The following is a 21,776-nucleotide window of genomic DNA, read 5'->3' as shown; positions in this document are numbered from 1 at the left end:
AATAGAATTTGTATTTATATAAGGAATTATTAAAGTGTTAATACATAGTTACATTCAGTCGAATAGCACATTACAGTACAATTAAATGAAAAAGAAATGGTCCTGTCATAAAATGTTACGTTAGTTTATATTCCTTTTTTTTTTTTTAATTTGTATATACAGCCAGTGAATGTTTTTCTTTGGGGGGAATGGTTATAAAATATGCAATTAGTTGTTTTCCCACAAGGCACAGCGCCCAACATTATTCACATGGACGGTGACATTGTGTTGTGGTATCTGCAAACAGTACCACTGGGTTATCAAATAGAGCATGTCACACAGACCCAAATAGAGCAGGTCACCCAGACCTTGTGAATATCAATATCTTTCAGTAAATGGAAGTTATCATCCTATTCACCTATTTCCAATCATTTAAAGCACTAGAAGGTCAATTAGCACTTCACCTCTTATATTTATGTATACTAAAAAGAAACCATGGAAATTACAGTTTTTTTTTACATCAGTACTGAGGTGGGTTTATTTTTATCATATATATTGGACAAGCAATCTGAACATGATGGTTGCAGGATATTTGAATTATATGAGGATGAGCATCAGAGACTTTGAGACACATAACAGGAACTTTACTCTAGAGATGGTTGTTCAAACATTGACATGGTCTTAAGGATTGCTGACACATCATTTATCGTGCTGCCTTTTATCACTATGGTGAAAACTTTGGGAGTTGTGTCTTCCGCTTCCATTTGGAATGTTCCGTGTCTCGCTCTCTGCAGGGATATAGAAAAATGGCACACTTTTAAAACCTCTTATCCTCTGTTCTTGAAACAGCAAATACTTAATTGTTGTAAGTTCTCACTTGATTTCACCCATGCCTCGACATTGTTGTGTTGTATTGGAGTTCCTGAAGACTGTCGCGTGGCAGAGGAACTGGGATAGACTGGCGGTAGACTGTATACTAATGAAAAAAACAAAGGAAATGACAAATCTGTGTGAATATGTCAGTTTAACACGAGGTAAGAATGTTAAAGGTTTGCTGAAGTATGCACCTCTGGGAACCGAAGCCTCACGTCAATGCTGTCTGATGAGGAAGCAACAACTGAGGCAGAAACTTCTTGCCTCGGATTACTTTCGAACTGCTGGTTGAAGCCAAGAAGGAAAGCCATGCCTGGGATATAGGTCTTAATCCTAAGAAAGGTAAAGAGCTCTTTTACTAACCAGTTATTCTGATAAATGTAATTTAAGAGAAACAACATTTAGTGAGTGAAGAGTCTCATTATTCGCTTGTCTTCTCACCCAGTGAAGAACTCTGACATGGCTTCTGGAATTCTGGTCCAGTGGACTTTGGCCCTTAGCGTTGGGTTGGAACAAGGCAGACGTGAAGTGTTGGCGCTCAATAACATTTCAAAGGACTGACATTCAGCTCCCCATCTAACGTTTGCCTGCACCAAACACGAGACATCAGCCAAGTTTGACTCATGACATTTAACTGTAGCGCCAAATACCGACACAAGACATATTACACTGAAAAGGATCAGTGACATAGAAAATGGATGATATTGTGTGTGTTTGAGGTCTACCTTTGCTTCTGCACGGCCATCCAGCACAGTATCCATACACATTTTCCAGTTGGTATTGTCTCCCACCTGGGACACAATGACTTGGGTGTTCCTTAGGTTGGTCATTGGTGTGTAGTACACAGCTGTTTCATAACCTTCAGGTTTTTGGTTCCCGCTCAATGCAAGAGCTTTGACGTTGAAAATTGCTTCAGGTGTGGAGTTGAAGACCTGGTGAAGCAAAAACAAGAATGTTGGGTGGAGTATTGATCAAGTAAGGAATTGGAGGTATCATAGATAATGATCCAAGACAAACTTTATAGAATTCATGATGTCAGACGAGATCATAATTTGTGCTTTCCATTTCCATTACCTTGCCAGGAGAGCTCAGATTAAGTTCTGCTTCGACTGACTCTGAGGACCCTTCTGAGGTGGTCTGTAAATAAATAGCATAATAATTTTAATGACTGAAATACAAAATGTAGGATAATAGATTTGTCTGCTTAGCTCGAGACCTTTGAGATCTTCCTTAGACTCTCAAGGAGTTCTTGGGTATTGCTAGGGTGTTGGATCGGATCAGCATTGACCTCAAATCGGATCTTCTCAACAGGTTTGTTTGTCTGGACTTGGAAAGAAAGATAATACGCTGTTAGTGACTTTGGGCGATAGCTTTTAACATACATATTTCATGTTTCTGAGTCGTGGAACATACCTGGAACTGCTTTGAGTGCCACATTGGTGTATCCCAACAGGTAGTACAAGGGATACTCCTCGTGGTAATATGCTCGTCTCAACTCAGATTCAACGCACAAAATTGATCCATAAACATTATTCTGTGTGCACCATTTGTCTCTTGGATGCCAGTTGTTGGGTTTCTGCAGCTGTTTGAGTAGAAAAACATTGGACTTTTATTGTTTGTAATTCATTCTTATTATGAAACTGATTATACCTCTCCTTCGTTTTCAAGCTTCGCAATTGTTGGATCCTTTCTGACAAGTTTGTCATTTGAGTCAATAGCTTTGGGCATCATGGGGGTAATTTTAGGCAAAGCTGGCGTTTCGATGTTCCTGGAGACTACGTATACATCGGAGCTATTGGTCAGGAAAAGAAAAAACAAGATAAATGTTCATTTTTGTATATATTGTTGTTTTTTCCATACCCTGACACAGTAAATCACTTATTGCCCTGTTAGCTGGAAACTGCCTCGATACTGTAAATCAAATGATGCATAAAACAATAATGCCAAGTCAAGTCATTATGGATGCCACACTAACCCAGGTAACATTGATGGCAGTTATGAGTCTTCATATTCAGCAAGATTGTCAAAAAAAAAAAGCTTTTCATTTAATATCAATTTTGGCATATAAACACACCATACTTAAATTTCTAACATTTTTTTTAAACTGAACCACTTTGAAAGAAAAGAAAACAGGCTTGATTGAGTCAAATCATTTCACCAGCAGCTGTGGCACAATGTTAGCGCCAACCCAACCCATTTACACACACCTTGGCCTATTGAATGGCCACCAAACAAACAATTAATCAGTGAGGGACCACAAATTCCCGCATGCAGGATATTTAGCTAATTGGATTGTTGATGCCACTTTGGACCAGTTAGATGTTGTTGTGGTCATTACTCCCCATAGCCCCTGTGAAAAATAGTCTGACTGTCGACCGTTGGAGCAAATTATATTTGTGAATCTCTATGGTGTAATGAAACCTGTTCAAGGGTTTGTTTCTTTTTTTACAGAGTTGTTCCATTGGCAGTTTAGGCTGAGGAAAGGAAGCCCTAAACATACTTATTCAAGGGAATCCAAATGCTTCACTTCTTTTGGGGCTTTTTGAGATTGTAAACACATATGATGTACAGAGTGTATGAATAAAAGATAATGATTTCAAAAAGCATCTCCTATTCAGAATAAAAGATCAATGAGTGTATGGAACTATTTTTTTTTTTTACTTTTACATGGTCGACGACCCCCCCAAATCATACCTGACTGAGATGAGTTCAACATCCTTTTTGCTCAAAGGGATGTCAAGTTCAAATTTCCTTTCTCTGATGTTAAGCTTGGCAGATAACTTCCATGGAATGGAATATGGTATTTTGCTCTTAAACTCAACCCCACTGTGGAAAAGTTCCGTGTTGATACCGTAGGACAGCCAAATATCCTTTGTGCAACTGTTAAAAAGAAAATTTAATTCAAGAGATGAAATGATGTAAACTTTTTTCAAACATCGTTTGACATATTTACCCAATGAAGCCATCAGTCTCCAGTGATATTTCTGAGGTCAAGAGTTGGCCGAGGTGATCAGTCAATGGTGGATTCATTGCAGCTTTTGCTAAAAACAACAAAAAGAATGTCGACAATATTAGACATTCAAAAAGTAGTTTTAAATATAATCCAGAGGTTTTTATTAAATAGGGATTAAAAAAGATGTTACCATTCACAGTGATGCCATTAAGAGTCTGATAATATTTGCTGATCTCCACTGGAAGGCCGAGAGTGGTAGCTTGGAAGTAACGAGTCTCAAAGATTAAGAAGGCCTTTGTTCGATGCCATGAAATTCCCTTCTGTAAATTCTCAATGGCTTTCCACACAGCGCTGTTTTTGCCTGCAGAAGGATTCACAGCCTGCAAGTGAACATTAAATAGTCAATACACACTACAGTGGGATTATATTTGCTCTGTATATATTTGGTGTTTTATGCTCTCACATTCATGATATTGCGAATATGCTCCTTGTTGATATCTGCAAAAAACCACTCTTGTCCAGAAGCACGAGAATAGAAATGAAGAAGGGGTTTGTCACCAGTTTCCAAGTTTTGAAGCTGAAAAATGGCACAATAAATTTCAGAGATACCATTTTTACTTAAATTTAAATTAAGAGTTGAAATAATGTCCCAACCTGCCGATAAATGATCTGCAAGTCACTAAGGTCTCCTTTGAGCTGAGGGATGATGGGGGCAAAGATTTGCTTTATTCCATCAGAACGTACTCCCATCTTGAAAAGAGAAACACCTCCGTGTATCATTTCATTTCATTTCATTTTGGACGCCATTTGCATCACATCAATATTTAGATACATCTCAATATACTGTACCTCCAAAAGCTGAATAATTCTACCAATGAAATACAATTTTCCTTTCATCATGATTTCAGTTGGGATGTTTTCTGTTGCATTTCTTAGCATGAAGAACTCCCCAGCTGTGCCAAGAAGTAAATCATCTGCATTGGGAAAGTATAAAGTCATACAGGCTCCTCAAAGAAAATTCCAAACAATATTGCTGTATGTGAATGTACCATTAAACCAGTCCAAGCGCATTGCCTTGCTGAAGCGGTAGGTGAGGCGGCCAAATTTTGGGGCCAGGATTTTCACTGCTACATTACAGGCAGTGGACCTTTTGCAGACAGCAAAAAAAAAAAAAGATGAGTGGTATTGCTATATTATGCCCTTGATTATTTTGATCAGTATACCCACAGGAATGTGTTGTCAGGAGTTCTGGATCTGGCCATGCTTCTCAAATAGGAGTACGTAAAACTAATAACATGAAGGTTCTTCTCCTCCTGCAGATGTGCAGTCACAGTAGACACCAGCGCCATTGATGGCTTTGTGTCAAATAAGATCATCAAGGCTAACATGCGCAACTCAGCACAAAGGTCCTTTTGCAGGTAAAGACTCATTGTGACTTCCTGGACCTGAAAAGTATAATATTTTCATCATAATGAGCTTTCAGAGTTAGGGTACAGCCAAAATGTATGTTTTTCACAATTCCATGCAAACCTTATTTGCCAATAATTCAACGCGGTATTTATACTTGAGTATATTAATATCCTTCTGCCATTTTAGAGCCTTCACACTCGTCATTCTCATCCATGTCTTGTGTTCTTACACTGTGTGGGTCTCGCGAAGCGATGAGTCTCAAGGCCTGTACAGCAGCACTCAGCACACGAGGAGGGAGATCAACTGGGTTAGCTGAAACTCCAGGGAGGAACCGCATGATGGTTTTAGTGCTGCCTGGATGACCCGCGTTGCCCAGAGCTTTCAGAGCCAAAACCATGTCTTTCTCATTGTTATTCTTCAGACTGTCCAGAGCGAAGTGCAGCAGTGGCTAGGGAAGGGAATAAAATCGTTGTCATGGTCAGTATAAGTTTTACATCTTCAGTAGAACTTTTACAGCCACTCAGTAAAGCGTTTCCAGCGAATTGAATGCGAGTCTGTGCCACAAGTTGCAAATTGCCAAAATTTCCATTCACCAATAAACGCGTTTCACATGATCCGGTATGTTAGTGTTAAGATCGTTAACGTTTGTTATTAGATGCTTTTGTTGAAATATTTTGGTGTTTAAATATGCAATGATTATTTCTCTTTTGTAGTATCGGTCAGTAGCACAAGAAACTTGAACTTCCTGTGACAAATACACAGCTTGAAACAAACATACTTGGTCCATGTGTGAGTATTAGAGTGGTACATGATTTTCTCCCATTTATTGACAGCAAAATAATGAGAACAGGTGGTAAGGAATATTTTAAAATTGTGTTTTAATAATAAATGCGTTTGAATTTGTAGGAGGCATAAAAATATATTAAAACTTCTTTTTTTTTTTTATCCCCAATTGGTTTCTCTTTTTAGGGCTTGTGTGTCTGAAATGTGTCCCCTGTGATAAATGGAAGTTCATCGTACACTTAAGATTGGAAAAACGTTTTTAAGGAAAAAAAAAGTTAGCCCAACTGATAAAAACCAGATGACAATTGATATCTGAAATTCTACTGCAATGCAAAAGTGCATGTGTGATGGTTTTGTTACCTGAACAGCAGACACTGGGCAAGGTGTGTGGTAGGCGCAGTGCTTGTACACCAGGGAGCCATAAGAAAGGGCCACAGTGTGCCATACAAAGATGTTGGATTTACTGTAGGGCATGTTCAGGAAGCTCTGAGAAGAAAAGACACCAACATTATCTTCGAAAAAAACACTTGTCTTTTATCAAACGGCCTTGTACCACTTTTTTCCATCCTCACTTTAGCCGTCTCAACCAGTTCAGGAGTAGTGTCAAGATGATCGAAGGCCAGCAGGAGCGTTTGAACGGCCTCGGAAACGGTTATGTCTCGTTCTTGGAACCTCCTTTGTAGGAACTTAAGGATTCTGGCATCGTTGACTTCTACAATCGTGTCCAAAAACCACCGTCTAATGAGGGCAAAGCCAGAGGAAATTGATTAAGTATTTCTAATCTATCACGTCTAAGATTATCCTTAAAAGTAATTAAATTAAATCATGCCAGAGAGATAAAGGTCAGGGGTTGCTTATAATAAAATATTAAGTGTCAATGGTTTCCTTCGTTTTAACGGAGAGCTGATTTTTGCATTAACCTTTCTTTAATCAGAACTGACACGATAATGCATTTTTAATCAGATGAAGTGTCAGACTGAAGACATGAATGAGGATTAACCATTCAGTCATTACTCATTCTCCTGAAGTGGATCTGATTTGGATATAATGTGCACCATGCAATCACTACTTTCCCATTTGGATTTGGCAAAAATAACTAACAGGTTCTGTAAGTTTCTTTCTCACTTAATGACGCTCAGATACTTAACCTGTACTCATCATGGGCAGCAAACTGCTTCCACATAGCTTCTAATCCTTCATAAGGCACTAATCGTAGGAGTTGATACAACTTCATCACATCCTCAGTTGTTGCTCTCTCAATTTGGTAGTTATTGACTTCAGCTAAATGTTTGATCAACTCAACAGCCTGCAGAAAGAAGAAATGTTTGAGTTCCTCAGTATCTTATGTTACATTTGATATGAATGGAAAGATACCAAGAAACAATCGTTACCTTTGACAATGCATCATCCGACTTCTGCATGAGGATAGGAAGGTGTGCACCTGCTTTGACAAACTTGTAAATAATATTGCCTCTGTTTTCCATTGGCCCATGTTTGCTGGTAACAGCAGACGGCTTATCTCTCACATCCAGCAACACTAATTCTTTTCTGCAGGATGGACATTTTGAACTTGTTAGCATTGCAAGCAAGGTTAACTGTGAGCAGAATTTAAAATTTAGTCATGTCTTACGTTGCTTTCATCTTGAAGCTTCCACCCTTCACATTGAAAGGACTGAAGTGTTGCTGCTCCAAACCATGAGCCCTGGAAATCAGGCCTCCTTCAGTCGTTGGTTTGATTGTGTAAACGTATCGCATGGTTGAAATAAGAGAATCTCCTCTCTGGAATGGAGGACACATTACATCATAAGGTTTTATAGGTAGGTAACAAACCTTTCTGTACAATTTACGATGAAATCTTTTCACATATGTCACCCGATCAGACCTTTTTGGAAATATCATCAAGCAGAGCGGTTGCCATTCCGCTGTAGCGTTCTGCCTTCTTCCTGCAGTTCGTGACATCCACAACCTGAGTGATGGTCATGTGCTTTGTTTCCTTGTTTTCTTCAACGGCATAATTACTCTTACACATGCCATGAATGCCAGCCTTAAAATAAAATTACATTTTTAGAAACGCTAATGAGGCTAATGGACTTTGACTACAGAAGAGAACGTGTGATCTCACCTCCTCGAGTTCGTAGAACGTCTGTGTGGTCTTGACAGTCATGTGGAAGAAGCTGAGTATGCCTCTAACGATGTTGACAACAGTGTCGGATACTTCAGCTGAGGCGTGGATGTTGCCCACATGCCCACTGGCAAAGTCAAACATAAAAGGTTTGACAAGCTGGGCCGCGATTCGCTGAGTGAGTTTAGGGGAAGCAATGAAGCTGTCCTTCCCTGGGAAGCCATTAAACTCCTCAAAGGCTAAATCTGAAATCTTTAAACAAAAACTAGACATTAATCACATAAGACTAGTGACAGCAAAACATACTAAAAATATTCTTAAAATATGACAGATGATAAAACAATTAAGAGCTGTGTCCTTGGTGTACGTAGAGCAGGTTATGTTTGTAATATTTAGGGTCACCTTTTATTCAGTCAGACTAAAACATTAATTAGATGGATGGATGTCCGTGGACTGCAGTCAATAGACAGAATTACAAAACAACGGATCCATAACAGTGGGGTACCAAACACCCAAGGCCACAAAAATATAGCAATTTGTCATACGGGCTGATGTGCTTTTGTAGCAGCAATGCACTAAACATAACATAACCTTCTTCATGGTTCTTTATAAAACATGAAAAAGATTCCTGTACATAGCAGACATATATTAAATCAATAATGTATAAATAGTAGGTAATAGATGGATAAAAATGGAGCGTGCAACTTGGCTCCAACCAACAGAGGTGCAGTCAAAACTTAAAGAGCCTGAGTGAAGTGGATTTCTTTCAGGCCGATCCCGATACACGTACATGACAGAAAGAAATTCGGGTAATTAATCGGCCAATTAATTTGAAAGAAAGAAAGAAAGAAAGAAAGAAAGAAAGAAAGAAAGAAAGAAAGAAAGAAAGAAAGAAAGAAAGAAAGAAAGAAAGAAAGAAAATCCAAAACAGTCTTTTTTTCTTGCCCAGTGACCCTGAGTACAAGCACTAGAATAAATAGATGAAGTTCAACGAGTGACAACTCTGTATTAAATATGAAATTCATATTTTAAAGTAAATGAAAAACAGCACAGAGCAACAAAAAGTTCAACCACTATTTGAATAGGGTGGGCACATTAGAATAATTGCATTCTCACTGATGCTTTCAAAGGTTTTCTTTGCAGCCACATAACTTCACAACTTTTTCCTATATTTCATGTGTCTGCTTACCTGAAGGAGGAAGCTCTGCGCAGACGCGCCGACAATCTTAATCTTGCATGTTAGTTTGGCCCCAGACTCAGCCATGTTTGGCATGCCCAGTCCAAAATTGACCAGTCCCTCATATTTATATTCATAGGATTTCTTGGGGTTTAGGCTGAAATCTGGAAACAGTTTTTAAAAGCATTAAGTGAAAATATTTCATTTTAAACACAATACTAGAAAAAAAGGAATTCAGTCCTGTGGAATATGCTGCAATACTCACCATAGCGGACACTTTCACATGCTAAAAAACATATAATAAGACAGCATTAAGGGGACCTGATTGGGAAGCATCCTGTAAAAATATTTCTTCAAAAGTACACAATTATTATTTTTTATTCAAATCACTTACCGGCCAGGGCCACAAGGCAGCAGAGGATGAGCCCTCTCATGGTCAATGTGGGTGCAAGCAAACATTTCACATCACCCCTTTAAATAGCTGAGTGTGTTTGATTAGGCAACCGTTGTGTTGACCTGTGCGGGCAGGTCACATTCGGGTTTTTTAGCCAGTCAACATCAATGTAAAGTCAACACTGACTTGGCGGCAACACGTTGACATTGTCACAATGACATGACAAAGACAGGTAATCATTAACAGCTGCAGGTAGAAGATAAATAAAGGCAAAAACACAAAGTAACCATCATACATATACATCATTTAGTATGTGTATTATTGTTGTAATTTACAGTAGTGTAAAACTGCACTTCACATTACTGACAGACGTTTTTACCAATATGATATTTGTTTGCACATGCCATATGTCTTATTATAGGCTGAGCAGCACCTTTTGGGGTAGAAATCAAATAATGTTGCAAATTCATATTTTGGCAACCAGTCCATTCACGACCCTGGTGGAAATAAGTTATAAAGCCAACAGATAGATGGAAAAGGTGGTATAGTCATACTGGGATAGTGTTAGTCATAAACAGCAACAATACCCTCCTACACCTAAATCAATAATTTAAAAAAGAAAAAGTGTAGAACTTTAGATGCAGTCAATAAAGGTTTGAGCTTGGTTTCCACTTTTTATTCTATACTATACTTTAAGTACTATACTTTAAGTTATGCATAAGAAAAGCTGTGTATGTTAAATGGTAAATGTATCTTATTTTAAATTTCATGACCAATACACTGATATGCAAACACACATTTAGAAATAATGTTGATGATGATGACAAAGGCTTATCTGTGCAAGATGATAAATGAATCCCACATATTACATTGTTTGTAACTGAATGGTTAATGTAATTGAGTATAACTAAATGTGTAAGGCTAGGTGAGTGCTGCCATCTAGTGGCTCAATGTGGGTACGACGATTTTCATATTTTATAGGACTACTGTAAATGGTCATTCACTATGACCATTATGGTAAGAAATTAATGACATCATTGTGCAATTATTTACTGTAATGTAATTTATTGGTATATTTTTTAGCCCCAAAAAGCACTTTAAAATACAAAAATACAATTTATTCATTTTAATGGATAAGCATTTTAATGGAAAATATTTTAATGGAAAATAATTATATGACGTGGGAAATGGAACATTATTTAACACTTTGTTAATTATAATTTGACATCATTTAGCAAATTATAATTAACATTTGCTGAGAAGACAGAGAAAACAACCAACAGAAACTAGCCAATCCAAGTGTTTTGCAGAGATGCTCCAAGAGATTTTTATTTCTTTACCACTAGATAGCGCCATTGTTCATTATTTCACCAAGAAGCAGGCTGAGTTTTTCAATACTCCATTGAGAATAAACAAAGCATGGTTTGTTTGCCAAAACTCATTTTATTATTAATTTAACATATACAAGAGTAAGTCAAGTGCAGTTCTGTTATAAAGAATACAACGGGCATTAAATAAAAACAATACAAAAAGGCAAATGTATATTGATTGCAGGGTTATTCAAAGGCAGGTGTAGGCAAATCCAGTCCTGCATGTTTTATATGGCTCCCTGTTGCAACACATGGTCAAATGGTCAGATAATAAGCAAGGTATGCAGAAGCTGGACAACAATCCTGATCATTTGAATTAGCTGTGTTGCAGCCGGGAGACCTATAAAACCTGCAGGACGCCGTCCCCTGAGGACTGGATTTGCTTTAAGGTGAAATAGATTTCAATGATGGAATAAAGGATTTTTCCACATTCGCATCTCATCTGTTTTTTAGTATAGTTTCCAACATTGTTCAAGTTGATCTGGTGCTTGAATTAATTCATTGAATTCATCTTAGGCATTCAAAACAGCATGGCATGTTTTTAAAAAGCCTGTAGTACTCCTCTTGAATCTGAAACAATAAAAATTACACAATTGCCTATGTTAACATATTTATTTATATTTTTATACCAATTACCATATGTCACCTACATGAGAGGAGGGAAATGATAGAAATTTAAACTATGACTCTGATGATAATACAGTAAATACTAAATTTTAACATTTCCCATTTTTTACATTATTTTCAAATAAAATTTGATACTCATAGCAATACACCATGGACATTTCTAGCATGCATGTACTGGTTTACCACCAACTATAATCATTATAATCCATGAAAATTATATAATCATGTGCAAAAAATATGCAGCCATAATTTATCATGATATGTCTAAGTACAGCGGTGATGGAGATGAAGTAATTTGGGTTAAATTTCTTCTCATGTGTTTTCATAGACGGTATGAATCCATGAGTCAGCATTACCTTTCTGGAGAGCACACAGAGGAAGATGAAGATGAACATGCCCTGGAAGGCGTTGGTGATGGTGAACAGATATGCGGTGAGTGTGCTCTCATAGAGGATGTGCAGCACTCCGAAGGTCCAGGTGGCACCCAGCACGAAGAGCAGCGCTATGGCTCCACGGGCACATGACCTGACCAGCCACAACCAACACAATCACGCTGACAAACTTGAGACGCCCAACCCAAGTCTAATCAAGTATTAATAATCCCACTTGATATTCTCATAGTGGCTTATTTCAGGCTTCTTCACCACCGCGTGTCGGTAGACTTTGTAGATGATCACTCCAAAGGCCAGTAGATTCACCTGAGTGGAGATCAAAAAAATCACATCACAATTTCTGTCCATTTTAAACCGTGAGCTTGCTTGCTTCTTGCTTAAATAACTTACCAGAATGATCAAACAAGCAGGTCCAATAAAGCTCCATATGAAGTGGTTCTCTGTGCTCAGCCAACACCTAAAATACAAAAGCAAGATGTCCCACTTAGTGATCTTGATTAATTGAATTTTGCCTGCCTTTTATCATTGGACCTCAGCTTTTTTTTTTTCTGATTTGAATCAATAGAACCCTGTTTGGGTCAGCAACCACTTCGGCCCCCCCCCTCAAACACAAGCAGGGATACTCATCATGAAAATAAATTTAAAATAAAAAATGTAGGTAGGTAGAAACAGCAGACATGTATTTATTTTTAACTACAGTTACTTATTTTAAATTAGGCCGTAAATATACAGTAAATATCATGCACTTCCGCCCTAACCAGCCATGAATCCAAACACCTTAAGAATATATAGACCCCAGCAACTAACAGTGTCATTTGAGTTTTAGTGAAGGTCTTTGCGTCATCAAATAAAAATGATAAGACATACATACGTATATGCTCACATTTTATCAGTGCCATAATACTTGGAACCCAGCGTGGCTGAGATGGCCACAACCACTGCTGGGCTTCCATAACCGAAAATGTAAAAGTTACGGTGCAGGAAGCCTTTGTTGTAGATGACGCCAACCACTATTAAGTACAGATGGATGCCCTCGATGCACATCCAGGCAAAGGCCGCCAGGAAGAAATAGTGCAGCAGCCCCGCAATAATCGAGCAAAAGAGCTGCCAAGAAACAAAGAAAGAGAGACAGAGAGAGAATGTTTCATTTGAAAGGCCAATTGAATGACCTGAAAAACATATAAATGTTGATTTTCATGTTAGTCTCACACATTTACTGCACCACTGCAAGTGACCATAAAACTTAAATTATACCGAGACAATAAAAATGATAGATCCAGATTTAAAAACCAATGAAGTGACATTCACATGTGAACAAAACTTTGTTTTCCCACAGAGTTGAATATGAGATTTGATTTTCAACGGCGCGTTAAATCATGACGAAAAGGAAAATAATATTATTGTTGTTATTTCAAACACCCTACAGAGTGACATTAACATATTGACTTTTCTTCCTTCCTTTACTTCATTTCAACTTTTAAAAAGTCACTGTGACCTTAACTCATGTGATTAAATACAGTAAACAACAGATGTCTTAGAAACATAACTACATACAATATGTTTACATTTATTTTGCAATGAATATTTATAGGGGGTTTGCGATCTATATATCAGAATACCAGAAAATGTTTAGGGCTGGGTTGAGCGTTCTTGATCATCACCTTGTGAGTGTACATGTTGATCCCCACGAGAAAGATGAACTCAGCCATGAATAGACTGCAGCACAGATTCTTGTGAATGGTAGTCCTGGTGCTCTGGATCTCACAGAAGAACCAGAAGGTGAAAATGCACATGGACAGACAGATGAGGGAGATAATCATCCCAAGCTGGGTGATGCGGGTCAGGACGGTTTGGTGGGCGATGAACTGACAAGAAAAGAGAAATGGATGGTGTTTTTATCTCACAGTTCAATCTCTGTTCATTTTTAACCAAAAAATAAGAGCGAGCCTGCTGTATTAAAGGTAAAACATCTAAGAATCAAGTAATAATTAATAATAATATGCCATGGTATATTAAACAATGGTGCCCACTGGCGGAGCTAGAGTGGGGGCCACAGGGGCACTCTCCCAGCCTGGAATATGCTTGGACCACCAGGTGCCAGGCTAGATTATTCACTTTTGGGTATTTTCCGATTTCCACCTGTCCGCCATAAAGATCATGTCAAGAATCTTTATCAGCCCTTTTTGAAGAATATTTGGAGTTTGTAAAAAAAAAAATATATATATATATTTGCGGACTCACGGTGATATCCTTGGCTCCCCCAAGGAAAAAATTCTACCTCTGCTACTGGTGGTGCCAAACCTCCAAAATGACATTTGGGGTACAGTGAACATGTTTTGTAATAAACATCTAAAACCTTACATTGGCTCGCCCCGAAGACATGAGAATAGCAAAGTGTGTGAGGTGGTTGCAGGTGCACGTGGTGGTATTGCTGTTGACTTGTACGGTCTTGCAGCCATGCGTGGCCCAGTGACCCTGCAGGCTGTCAGTTGTGTACTCCCAGAAGGCGCATTTGGTCACATCGGTTTTGAGGTCGACAGGCTTTGGAGGAGAGAATGTAACAAAAGAGCCAGTGAGATGGACATCTGTACTGAATTTGGAACACAACTGTTGTTGCCTTACAGTGGAGAGAAAAAACATCTCATTTAAATGTCAATGAAATTCAAATGCATTTTGTAAGATCAGTTTGACTAAATTAAATGTAACTAACTAGTATATGAGTGTTGAAATTATTTTTTTTCCCCCCAAATAATAATGCTGCATGTTTTGGGACAGAAATAAATGAACTATTATTAAGTTACATAAATGCAACCAGAATATGTCATAAATCATTTATGTTAATATCTGAGTCTTAACATAGTCTTTCCTACCAGTCAGTTTCCAATGATGTCATCTATTGTCCGAGTAAAAAAGTGATATGTACTCCCAACCACAAACATTTATTATGGATTTGGTTAATTCTAACAAATTAGTGTTCACTTTTTTTTTGATAATAAATGTATAAATTGTTACCAAATTCTACTGCTGCAATCTGGGTATTCAGAATCAATGTAACACCATACTTTTTGATCAATTGTGCCTGTTCTTGAAAAGAACTGGATTCAGTTACTGTCTTGTTAAAAATTTCCAAGTGTAATATGATGCAATTCAACTTGTTAACTCAACTTTGTCATTTGTTTTGGTTATTTTTTAGCCCTGATACTTCTTCCATCTGTTGATTGCCACAACAACAGATGCAAGTCTCGTACTAGTTATAATGCTTATTGGTGTTCAAGACTTCAAACTGAATAAAACTTTACCGGGAAGCAAAGTTTTAGTAAGGTACAGCACAAAGATGCTTACTGCAGCAGTATGACCAGATATTAAGGGGAACTCCCCGCAAAAAGGTTCTGCGCTGCAAATTTGCAGCCGCAGCAAATTGAATATAAGACAGCGTGCCCATTCATCTTTACCTCAACGTGCCTGAGAGTGAAGATGACATGGTCAAGCTGGTAGACGTCAGCAGGTTTGACGGCCGCTGCCACCACTTGGGAATTGACAGTGATTTCCCCCGTTTCCGCGTAGTGCGAGTAGTCATTGACACCCGGGTCGATGCTCGGCTTCAGGATGTCTCCCATGCTGTCATATCGCACAAACACCACTGACACGCTCTCTGATGGACGACACAAGTTGAGGAAACCATTGACGGCGGTCCAACCTCATTCTTCGGCTGACTTTGGTGACCGACAAGAAGTGTTGAATTTCTCAACACTATGATTTGTAAGGTGTCTGAAATTTGATTTCAAAAGTAGTGACAGTATGGAAAGCCCACAGTGCAAAAAGCAAGGTCTACAAAGACATGCTTGGATGAATTTAACTTGGAAGATCAAATAGCCTTGACCTAACGTCCAACACATTCAGGATAAACTAGAGCAGAGATTGTGAGTCAGGTACCCGTGACCGCTTCGCTAACATTTCGACATCCAGTGCAGTTGCAGATTGTTCCAGCAAAATTTGCTAAAGCAGCATTTTCCATCATTAAACTGTGATTCAACTCACCTTTACTTTCCTCTTTCGCTTTCATCTTTGGAGTTAGAGTCATGATGTCGCCGCCCATACTTGATGACAATGTAGGTTTTTTCTTATTGGCATCAAAAGTGAAGAGTCTCATTTCTGTGGAAAGGAATTGGCAGATAAAAACAAACACAAGTCATAGTGTAAATTTTGGTCTTACCCATTTGTGTATCTTTAATTTGAAACTCATATGGAGTTTGGAGGCTGTTAGCCAAAGTAAGAGCACTTTCTTCAACTGTGTGCAGCAGCTTGGTGACGGTTTGCTCCCGACGCTCCTCTTTAATCCTGCTCCACGCCACCAGCTCATCCTTCTCTACTAAGTTGTTGACTGCTTTAACTAATTTCTGTTGACAAGAGCATTTGTGATTCCTCCAATAAAGCATGCTTCTCATAAACCCCGTAAGAAAAGAGATGTCATGGTCAAAACAGTGAGTGAGAAGAATAGAACCAGTGAGTGGGGATTACTATGAGAGTTGAGTGCACAACAGGCTGATCTTTTTCTCCTGTGGCCAGCAACGACGTGGACCGGCTCAAGGCCTCAACGTACGCAATCACTTCCACAGAGGTCAGATCCCCGGACGACTGCTGAGCAATTTCATTCAGCAGGCTTAGTGGCTCAGTCAGGTTGCTCATCTAAAAGGGCAGCAAAAAATAGCAACTAACATTCAATTTTTTTAGAGAAAATAGAAACAGCAGTTGGAAGATCGAAAACAACGACGTTTGTTTTTATGAAATTGGTTTCCACCTCTTCACCCTCAGACAAGCCTATTAGATCTGATGAGCTCTGGTATAAGTTTATAATATAAAGAGGGATGATACAATTTTGTCATAATTTTGTATTATTTCAAACTGACCTAAATAAGGACATCACAATTCAATACTGCTAACAGTGCTAAAACACAATACAGTATGTTTTATTGAAAAATATGCCACAAAGGTCAAACAACTCAATTTTGAGCAGTCATCGTGCGAGATGTTATCAAATCACAAAGCTCAGGAGTAGGCAAGTCCGGTCCTAGAGACCCCGCCTTTTTTAGAAGTCTCCCTCCTTCACACAACTGATTGATTGGGTCATGATCTAGCTTGCTGATGAGGTCATTGAATCAGGTGTGGTGCAGCAGAGAGCCCCGAAAAACCCAAGGACCTGTGCATCTCCTGGTCTCGGTGACATGCAGGGTGGATTACAGCTGGATTTTTAATATATGCCATATCTTCCTGAGCAAGGTGCAATTGGGTAAGTGCTTGAACCCTTTTTTTTTTTCCTCAGAAAATTCAGTCATCACATGTTGCTCTCGAGTAGATCGATTAGGCCAGGTGATTTGGCGCCATCCAAAATCTAATCGTATTGATTCATTAGGGTTATTAGATTTGCAGCAGCTCTAGTTTTAGATCTAATTTGATTGTGCAGGTGTATTTAAATATACAGTCAGTCATTTTCAATCACTGTCCGGAGCCACTGTTAGATTTTGGTTGTAGGTATTGCAAATGAAGTCTTCAAACTTTTAGTCTGGAGATTTTCTGCAGATGACATGCTTGTGGTCACCACCCTCATAAATATCATGAATGAATATCTGTTCTTTCTTATGAATCTCAATCAGATCCATTGAAAGCCAGCAGATGGGGTACTTACATACTCCAGTGTTTTATTGACAGTCTGTGTGATGCACACAATGTTGTCATGGCAGTTTTTTTGGGGATGGTCTGAAAAATAACAATTAGAAAAATAACAATAAAAATAAATAAAAAATAACAATAAATACATTTAAAAAATAACAAAAAAATATCAAATAGATAGCAATAAAAAATAACCAGCTGAAGTGACTTCCACGAAAAGCATTGTCTGATTTTTATGCAACGTCAACATTTGCAGTAGCGGGTTTGAATATGTGGAAAAAAGTCTGAGAATAAATCACAATATAAGCGAATGTGGTGAGTGTGCATGTGTATTCTTCCTTCTTATACTGACCTTTACATTTTCCACCTTGCTCTGGATGAAAGTGCTTGGTGCCAGAAGTTGGGATGTAATCACGCTGACAAGTGCAATAGAAAGATCCATTGATATTATGGCAATGTGAGTTGGGTCCGCATCCCCCTCCTGCCTCACATTCATCAATGTCTGAATAATGCACACAAAGACCAATTAAATTAAAGGAGATTCTGCACATAAAAGGCAGCCAACCACATAACAAAACATAATCACATATAATAAATTCCAAGCATTGCAATTGATAACTTCATTTAATTTGATGTATCCTGCATAAAAATGATGCATAATCATTCTCGTAAGGTGGACGACTTTTTTCCATTATGTGTGTGGGCTGAGAATTACACACTTGAACATTTGTAAAGAAAGTGTTGTTGTTCATGCCGAATATTGAGCCAAAGATCCCGAGAGTGAATTCTCAGAGCAGCAGATGGAGAGGAAGCAAAAGGCCTGGGGAAGAAGCACCTCCAATGTGTTTATTCTCCATAGTTCAATGAAAGACAAAACAGTTCTCACATTCACACACTTTTCCAGCAGCTAACACCTAACAGCTGTTCGTCTGCGTTCACACGCATTGAAAAGGTAAATCAGTAATTTACAAATACATTACCATAATGACACAAAGGAAATCACACATAACATCATCAGTTAAAGATCTTAAGGCTTTAATTAATACATTTGATAATTTTCAGAATTACCATTTTGGGTGGTAATCATCTTAATCCTCATTTTCAATGCCATTGTTGAAGTCATTAAATTATTTGAGCTACATTAACTAAAAACTACTCTGCTTTTACGACTATAATTCTCTAACATTAACAAATATGTACGTGATGATAAATACCATTCTTACCTAAGCACTCAGTTCCATCATTCGTCTGGAACTTGGCTTGTCCAGTTGAAGTGTAACCGGGCAAACACGTACAGTAATAACTGCCTATTGTATTGGTGCAGTTGCCTTTGTTTCCGCAGATATTTGTCACATTCTGGCATTCATTGTCATCTGTGGCAAGAAAAGAAAGAACATTATGATTACCTGGGAAATCATCTCAGCATATTTCGACAGTCACTGTCTGATGACACATCGTAAAGAAGCTCAATGTACCGAGTTGATTTTGCAAGGAAAGTCATATGATTTGTTTACTTAAACTGATTTTAAACAAAATTAACAATGTTTGTATACAACAGGCATAGGGGATACATCCTGGTAGCAGTCCACAAATGACCACCACTGACCTGAACAAATCCAGCCAGGCAGAGAGACATAGTCGAGATAGTGAAGTGTCTTAAACAATATACTACGTGCTAATATTGTGTGACTGTTGAGAGGCAAGCATTTTCCAGACTGGAAAATTGTCTGTTAAAACTGCGTGAAATCGCTGACTGAAAGGCGAAGCTGTGAAACATATGTCATGACGTGATTCATAACATGAAGTATTCAGTCAGACTGATGATTTGACTATACCGCTCACAACCACTGGGGTTTATTGCATGGTAACTAGGGATAGCTATGATATGAGATGAGATTCTCTATTGCATTCCGAGGTGTTATATTTCCTCCTTTTGGCATTTGGCTCTGGCATGTGTGATGGATGAGTAATTTTCACTTTAGGTATTGTATTAGTGCAATGTGCAACCTTTATTGTTTTTTGTTGTTGTTGTTGCTTGGAAGAAAGAATGCTCATGATTTTAACCAACATGTCTGCCTCACAAGCACAGAAATAAAAATGGAATGGATGGATGCTCTGTAAACATGGCTTTCTTTGTTTTGGCTTTGAGGCATGTTCATATAAATAATTACGTGCAATGTCCTTGTTTTGGAAGGTTTTGAAGTTGTGTGTTTAATTCTGCTTTAAATATTTAATTGATTTAATGGGTGATTGACTGGAATACTGATGCCAACTCTCTTCATGTAGTTTACTGGAAGTGACTATGAATTTCCACTGCTGTCCATATATGACAAATGCGTGCTTTTCCTCTCATCTGTACTTTGTGCACAAAGGTTGTCTAAGAGGGGATATCCTGCCTTCTCATGAGAGGTGACTAGGATTCAGAAGGGAAATACCTCGCAGCATGCACAGGATGCTTTAGCAATTCCTCTGACACCAGCATCGCGCCTGCATGCTCGCTTTCATGTTTTATCTGCAGCATCCTCTTGAAAAAAATAGCATTTCTCTGTTTACATAACAAAAACAGTAAGCAGGGTTAAGATTGAACTTCAACCCTCTTTGTCTCAAAATGAGCTGCCAGTGTTTATTTGGTGGGAAAACTGTGCGGCCGCCAGTATGTATTAAATTAACTACATATATTATATTCTTACTACATTTATTATAACTATAATGCCAGACACAATATGCCCACTATAAAGCCTCCAACGAGGCTGAATTCCATGAGTAGAAAAAAGCATCACGCATCTTTTTATACCGCAACCGGATGAGTCTTATATTATGTCGTAGTTTACAAGGTCAAGATGACTGCTCTGAAAAGGGTTTGTGAAGTAAAGCTTGCAGAGTCAACCCTGCTCATTTCAATGGATATGTTTCAGTCTGACGAGCAATATGTGATAATCAGTTTTAATGGAACGACCATATATAAACCATTTTAAAAATTATTTCACCTCTCCCACAGTTTTAAAGACATTTAAACTTATTTAAAGAGGGCGGAAAATATATTTATAGATATAAAGATATGTGACTCGATATAGACATAAATATCATACTGTCCTGCTGTAATGTTATTGACAGAATTTTGAAAATACTCATTTATAAATATAGATTTCCACTAGTTGGCAGTAGACTACACACATAATCATCAATATTACAACTATTCAGTGACCATATGAATATTTTTGGTGATTGATATTTACCATTGCAAAACGTTGTTCCATCTCCGGTATATCCATGGTCACAAAAGCAAGCCTCGTTGGAGCCATTCAAACCCTTGCATGTTGCAAGTTTGTGGCAAGAATCACAAATGTCAGAGAATCGGCAGGGATCCATCATACTGGAGAGCCATGCTGTCCGGACACAAAGACAAAACAGAACCTTTGAAAATATACCACATCATTTTACGGCCTGTTTTGGTGCCACATAGATTACATAAATAAGTTGCTTACAGCTGTCTTGTAATGATGGCATTGTATTTGTTAGTGTTAGTATTTATCCTTCTTTAAAATTTGCTTGATTCACATACCTGTCAAAAGTACAAGTTTCATTGGTGACCAGAGCGAAGACTCCATAATTGCACTGGTTGTGAATTTGGCTTTTAGCAGACTGTGTGTAGTGGGCTGGCTTCTGACGTCGTCCATTTCCTTGCATCACTTTTCCTGTTTCCCTAAACCTGGCCCTTCCTGTCTTGATCTTGAATCTGCTTCTTTCAAAAAACAAAACAAGAAAAGACAGTCCCTTGGCTACGACTTTTCAAAAAGTGCTTCTTTATTTGATCAAACTTATCATATATATATATTGTATAATGCTTCGAAGCATTTGTGTTCGTCCTTCTAGTCTTCCGGTGGTTCATGTTGCCCTTTGGAAAGCCTCTGTTGCCATTGTTCCAGTTGTCCAATAAGGTTTCACGCAGGACACAACAACTCAGACTATGGCAGGAGTCAAGGATGACCTCCTCCCTTCCGTAGATAACTTTACATAACTCCGCTGTTG

General features: G+C 38.3%; 2 protein-coding genes across 3 annotated transcripts; both read right to left on the bottom strand.

The window, feature by feature from the left end:
- Positions 1-498: 498 nt before the first annotated feature.
- On the bottom strand, positions 499-9,755 carry vtg3 (vitellogenin 3, phosvitinless). 2 transcript variants are annotated; one of them, XM_037250221.1, is made up of 28 exons: positions 9,692-9,755; positions 9,563-9,583; positions 9,310-9,461; positions 8,121-8,372; positions 7,881-8,042; positions 7,629-7,777; positions 7,390-7,546; positions 7,147-7,304; positions 6,571-6,736; positions 6,359-6,484; positions 5,445-5,663; positions 5,033-5,250; positions 4,855-4,952; positions 4,655-4,779; positions 4,460-4,555; positions 4,269-4,382; positions 3,996-4,185; positions 3,806-3,893; positions 3,547-3,732; positions 2,503-2,644; positions 2,266-2,434; positions 2,069-2,178; positions 1,927-1,989; positions 1,578-1,784; positions 1,294-1,439; positions 1,047-1,185; positions 840-955; positions 499-767 (listed from the first exon to the last, which is right to left on the bottom strand). In XM_037250221.1, exons 1-27 carry the CDS (start codon positions 9,729-9,731, stop codon positions 863-865), a joined length of 3,786 nt encoding a protein of 1,261 aa, XP_037106116.1. In that variant the 5' UTR covers positions 9,732-9,755; the 3' UTR covers positions 499-767; positions 840-862. The 2 variants fall into 2 exon arrangements, with proteins under 2 accessions (XP_037106116.1, XP_037106115.1); XM_037250220.1 differs by having other exon boundaries at positions 857-955.
- A 1,359-nt stretch (positions 9,756-11,114) lies between these two features.
- Positions 11,115-21,479, bottom strand: adgrl4 (adhesion G protein-coupled receptor L4). The gene is made up of 16 exons (XM_037248853.1): positions 21,310-21,479; positions 20,984-21,133; positions 18,971-19,120; positions 18,100-18,249; positions 17,764-17,834; positions 16,599-16,766; positions 16,294-16,477; positions 16,119-16,232; positions 15,533-15,732; positions 14,442-14,621; positions 13,742-13,945; positions 12,964-13,184; positions 12,471-12,537; positions 12,295-12,386; positions 12,045-12,213; positions 11,115-11,631 (listed from the first exon to the last, which is right to left on the bottom strand). The coding sequence occupies exons 1-16, from the start codon at positions 21,422-21,424 to the stop codon at positions 11,569-11,571; spliced, it is 2,298 nt and encodes a 765-aa protein (XP_037104748.1). The 5' UTR covers positions 21,425-21,479; the 3' UTR covers positions 11,115-11,568.
- Positions 21,480-21,776: the final 297 nt, after the last annotated feature.

Source organism: Syngnathus acus, chromosome 4, assembly GCF_901709675.1.
Source record: "Syngnathus acus chromosome 4, fSynAcu1.2, whole genome shotgun sequence".
NCBI lineage: Eukaryota > Metazoa > Chordata > Actinopteri > Syngnathiformes > Syngnathidae > Syngnathus > Syngnathus acus.
The sequence above is the reverse complement of the archived record's forward strand: the minus strand, read 5'-3'. Positions and strand labels throughout refer to the sequence as shown.

Bases quoted from the DNA above. Each gene is read 5' to 3' on its own strand.
- vtg3 (XM_037250221.1), bottom strand. From the start codon at position 9,731: ATGAGAGGGCTCATCCTCTGCTGCCTTGTGGCCCTGGCCG. The intron at 4,780-4,854 runs GTACATTCACAT...TTCCCAATGCAG, and splicing joins GCGCTTGGACTGGTTTAATG to ATGATTTACTTCTTGGCACA. The intron at 4,383-4,459 runs GTTGGGACATTA...GCCATTTTTCAG, and splicing joins TGCAGATCATTTATCGGCAG to CTTCAAAACTTGGAAACTGG.
- adgrl4 (XM_037248853.1), bottom strand. From the start codon at position 21,424: ATGGACGACGTCAGAAGCCAGCCCACTACACACAGTCTGCTAAAAGCC. The intron at 15,733-16,118 runs GTGAGTTGAATC...GTCGTCCATCAG, and splicing joins AGCGAAAGAGGAAAGTAAAG to AGAGCGTGTCAGTGGTGTTT. The intron at 12,387-12,470 runs GTAAGTTATTTA...ATCTCCACTCAG, and splicing joins CTGCTTGTTTGATCATTCTG to GTGAATCTACTGGCCTTTGG.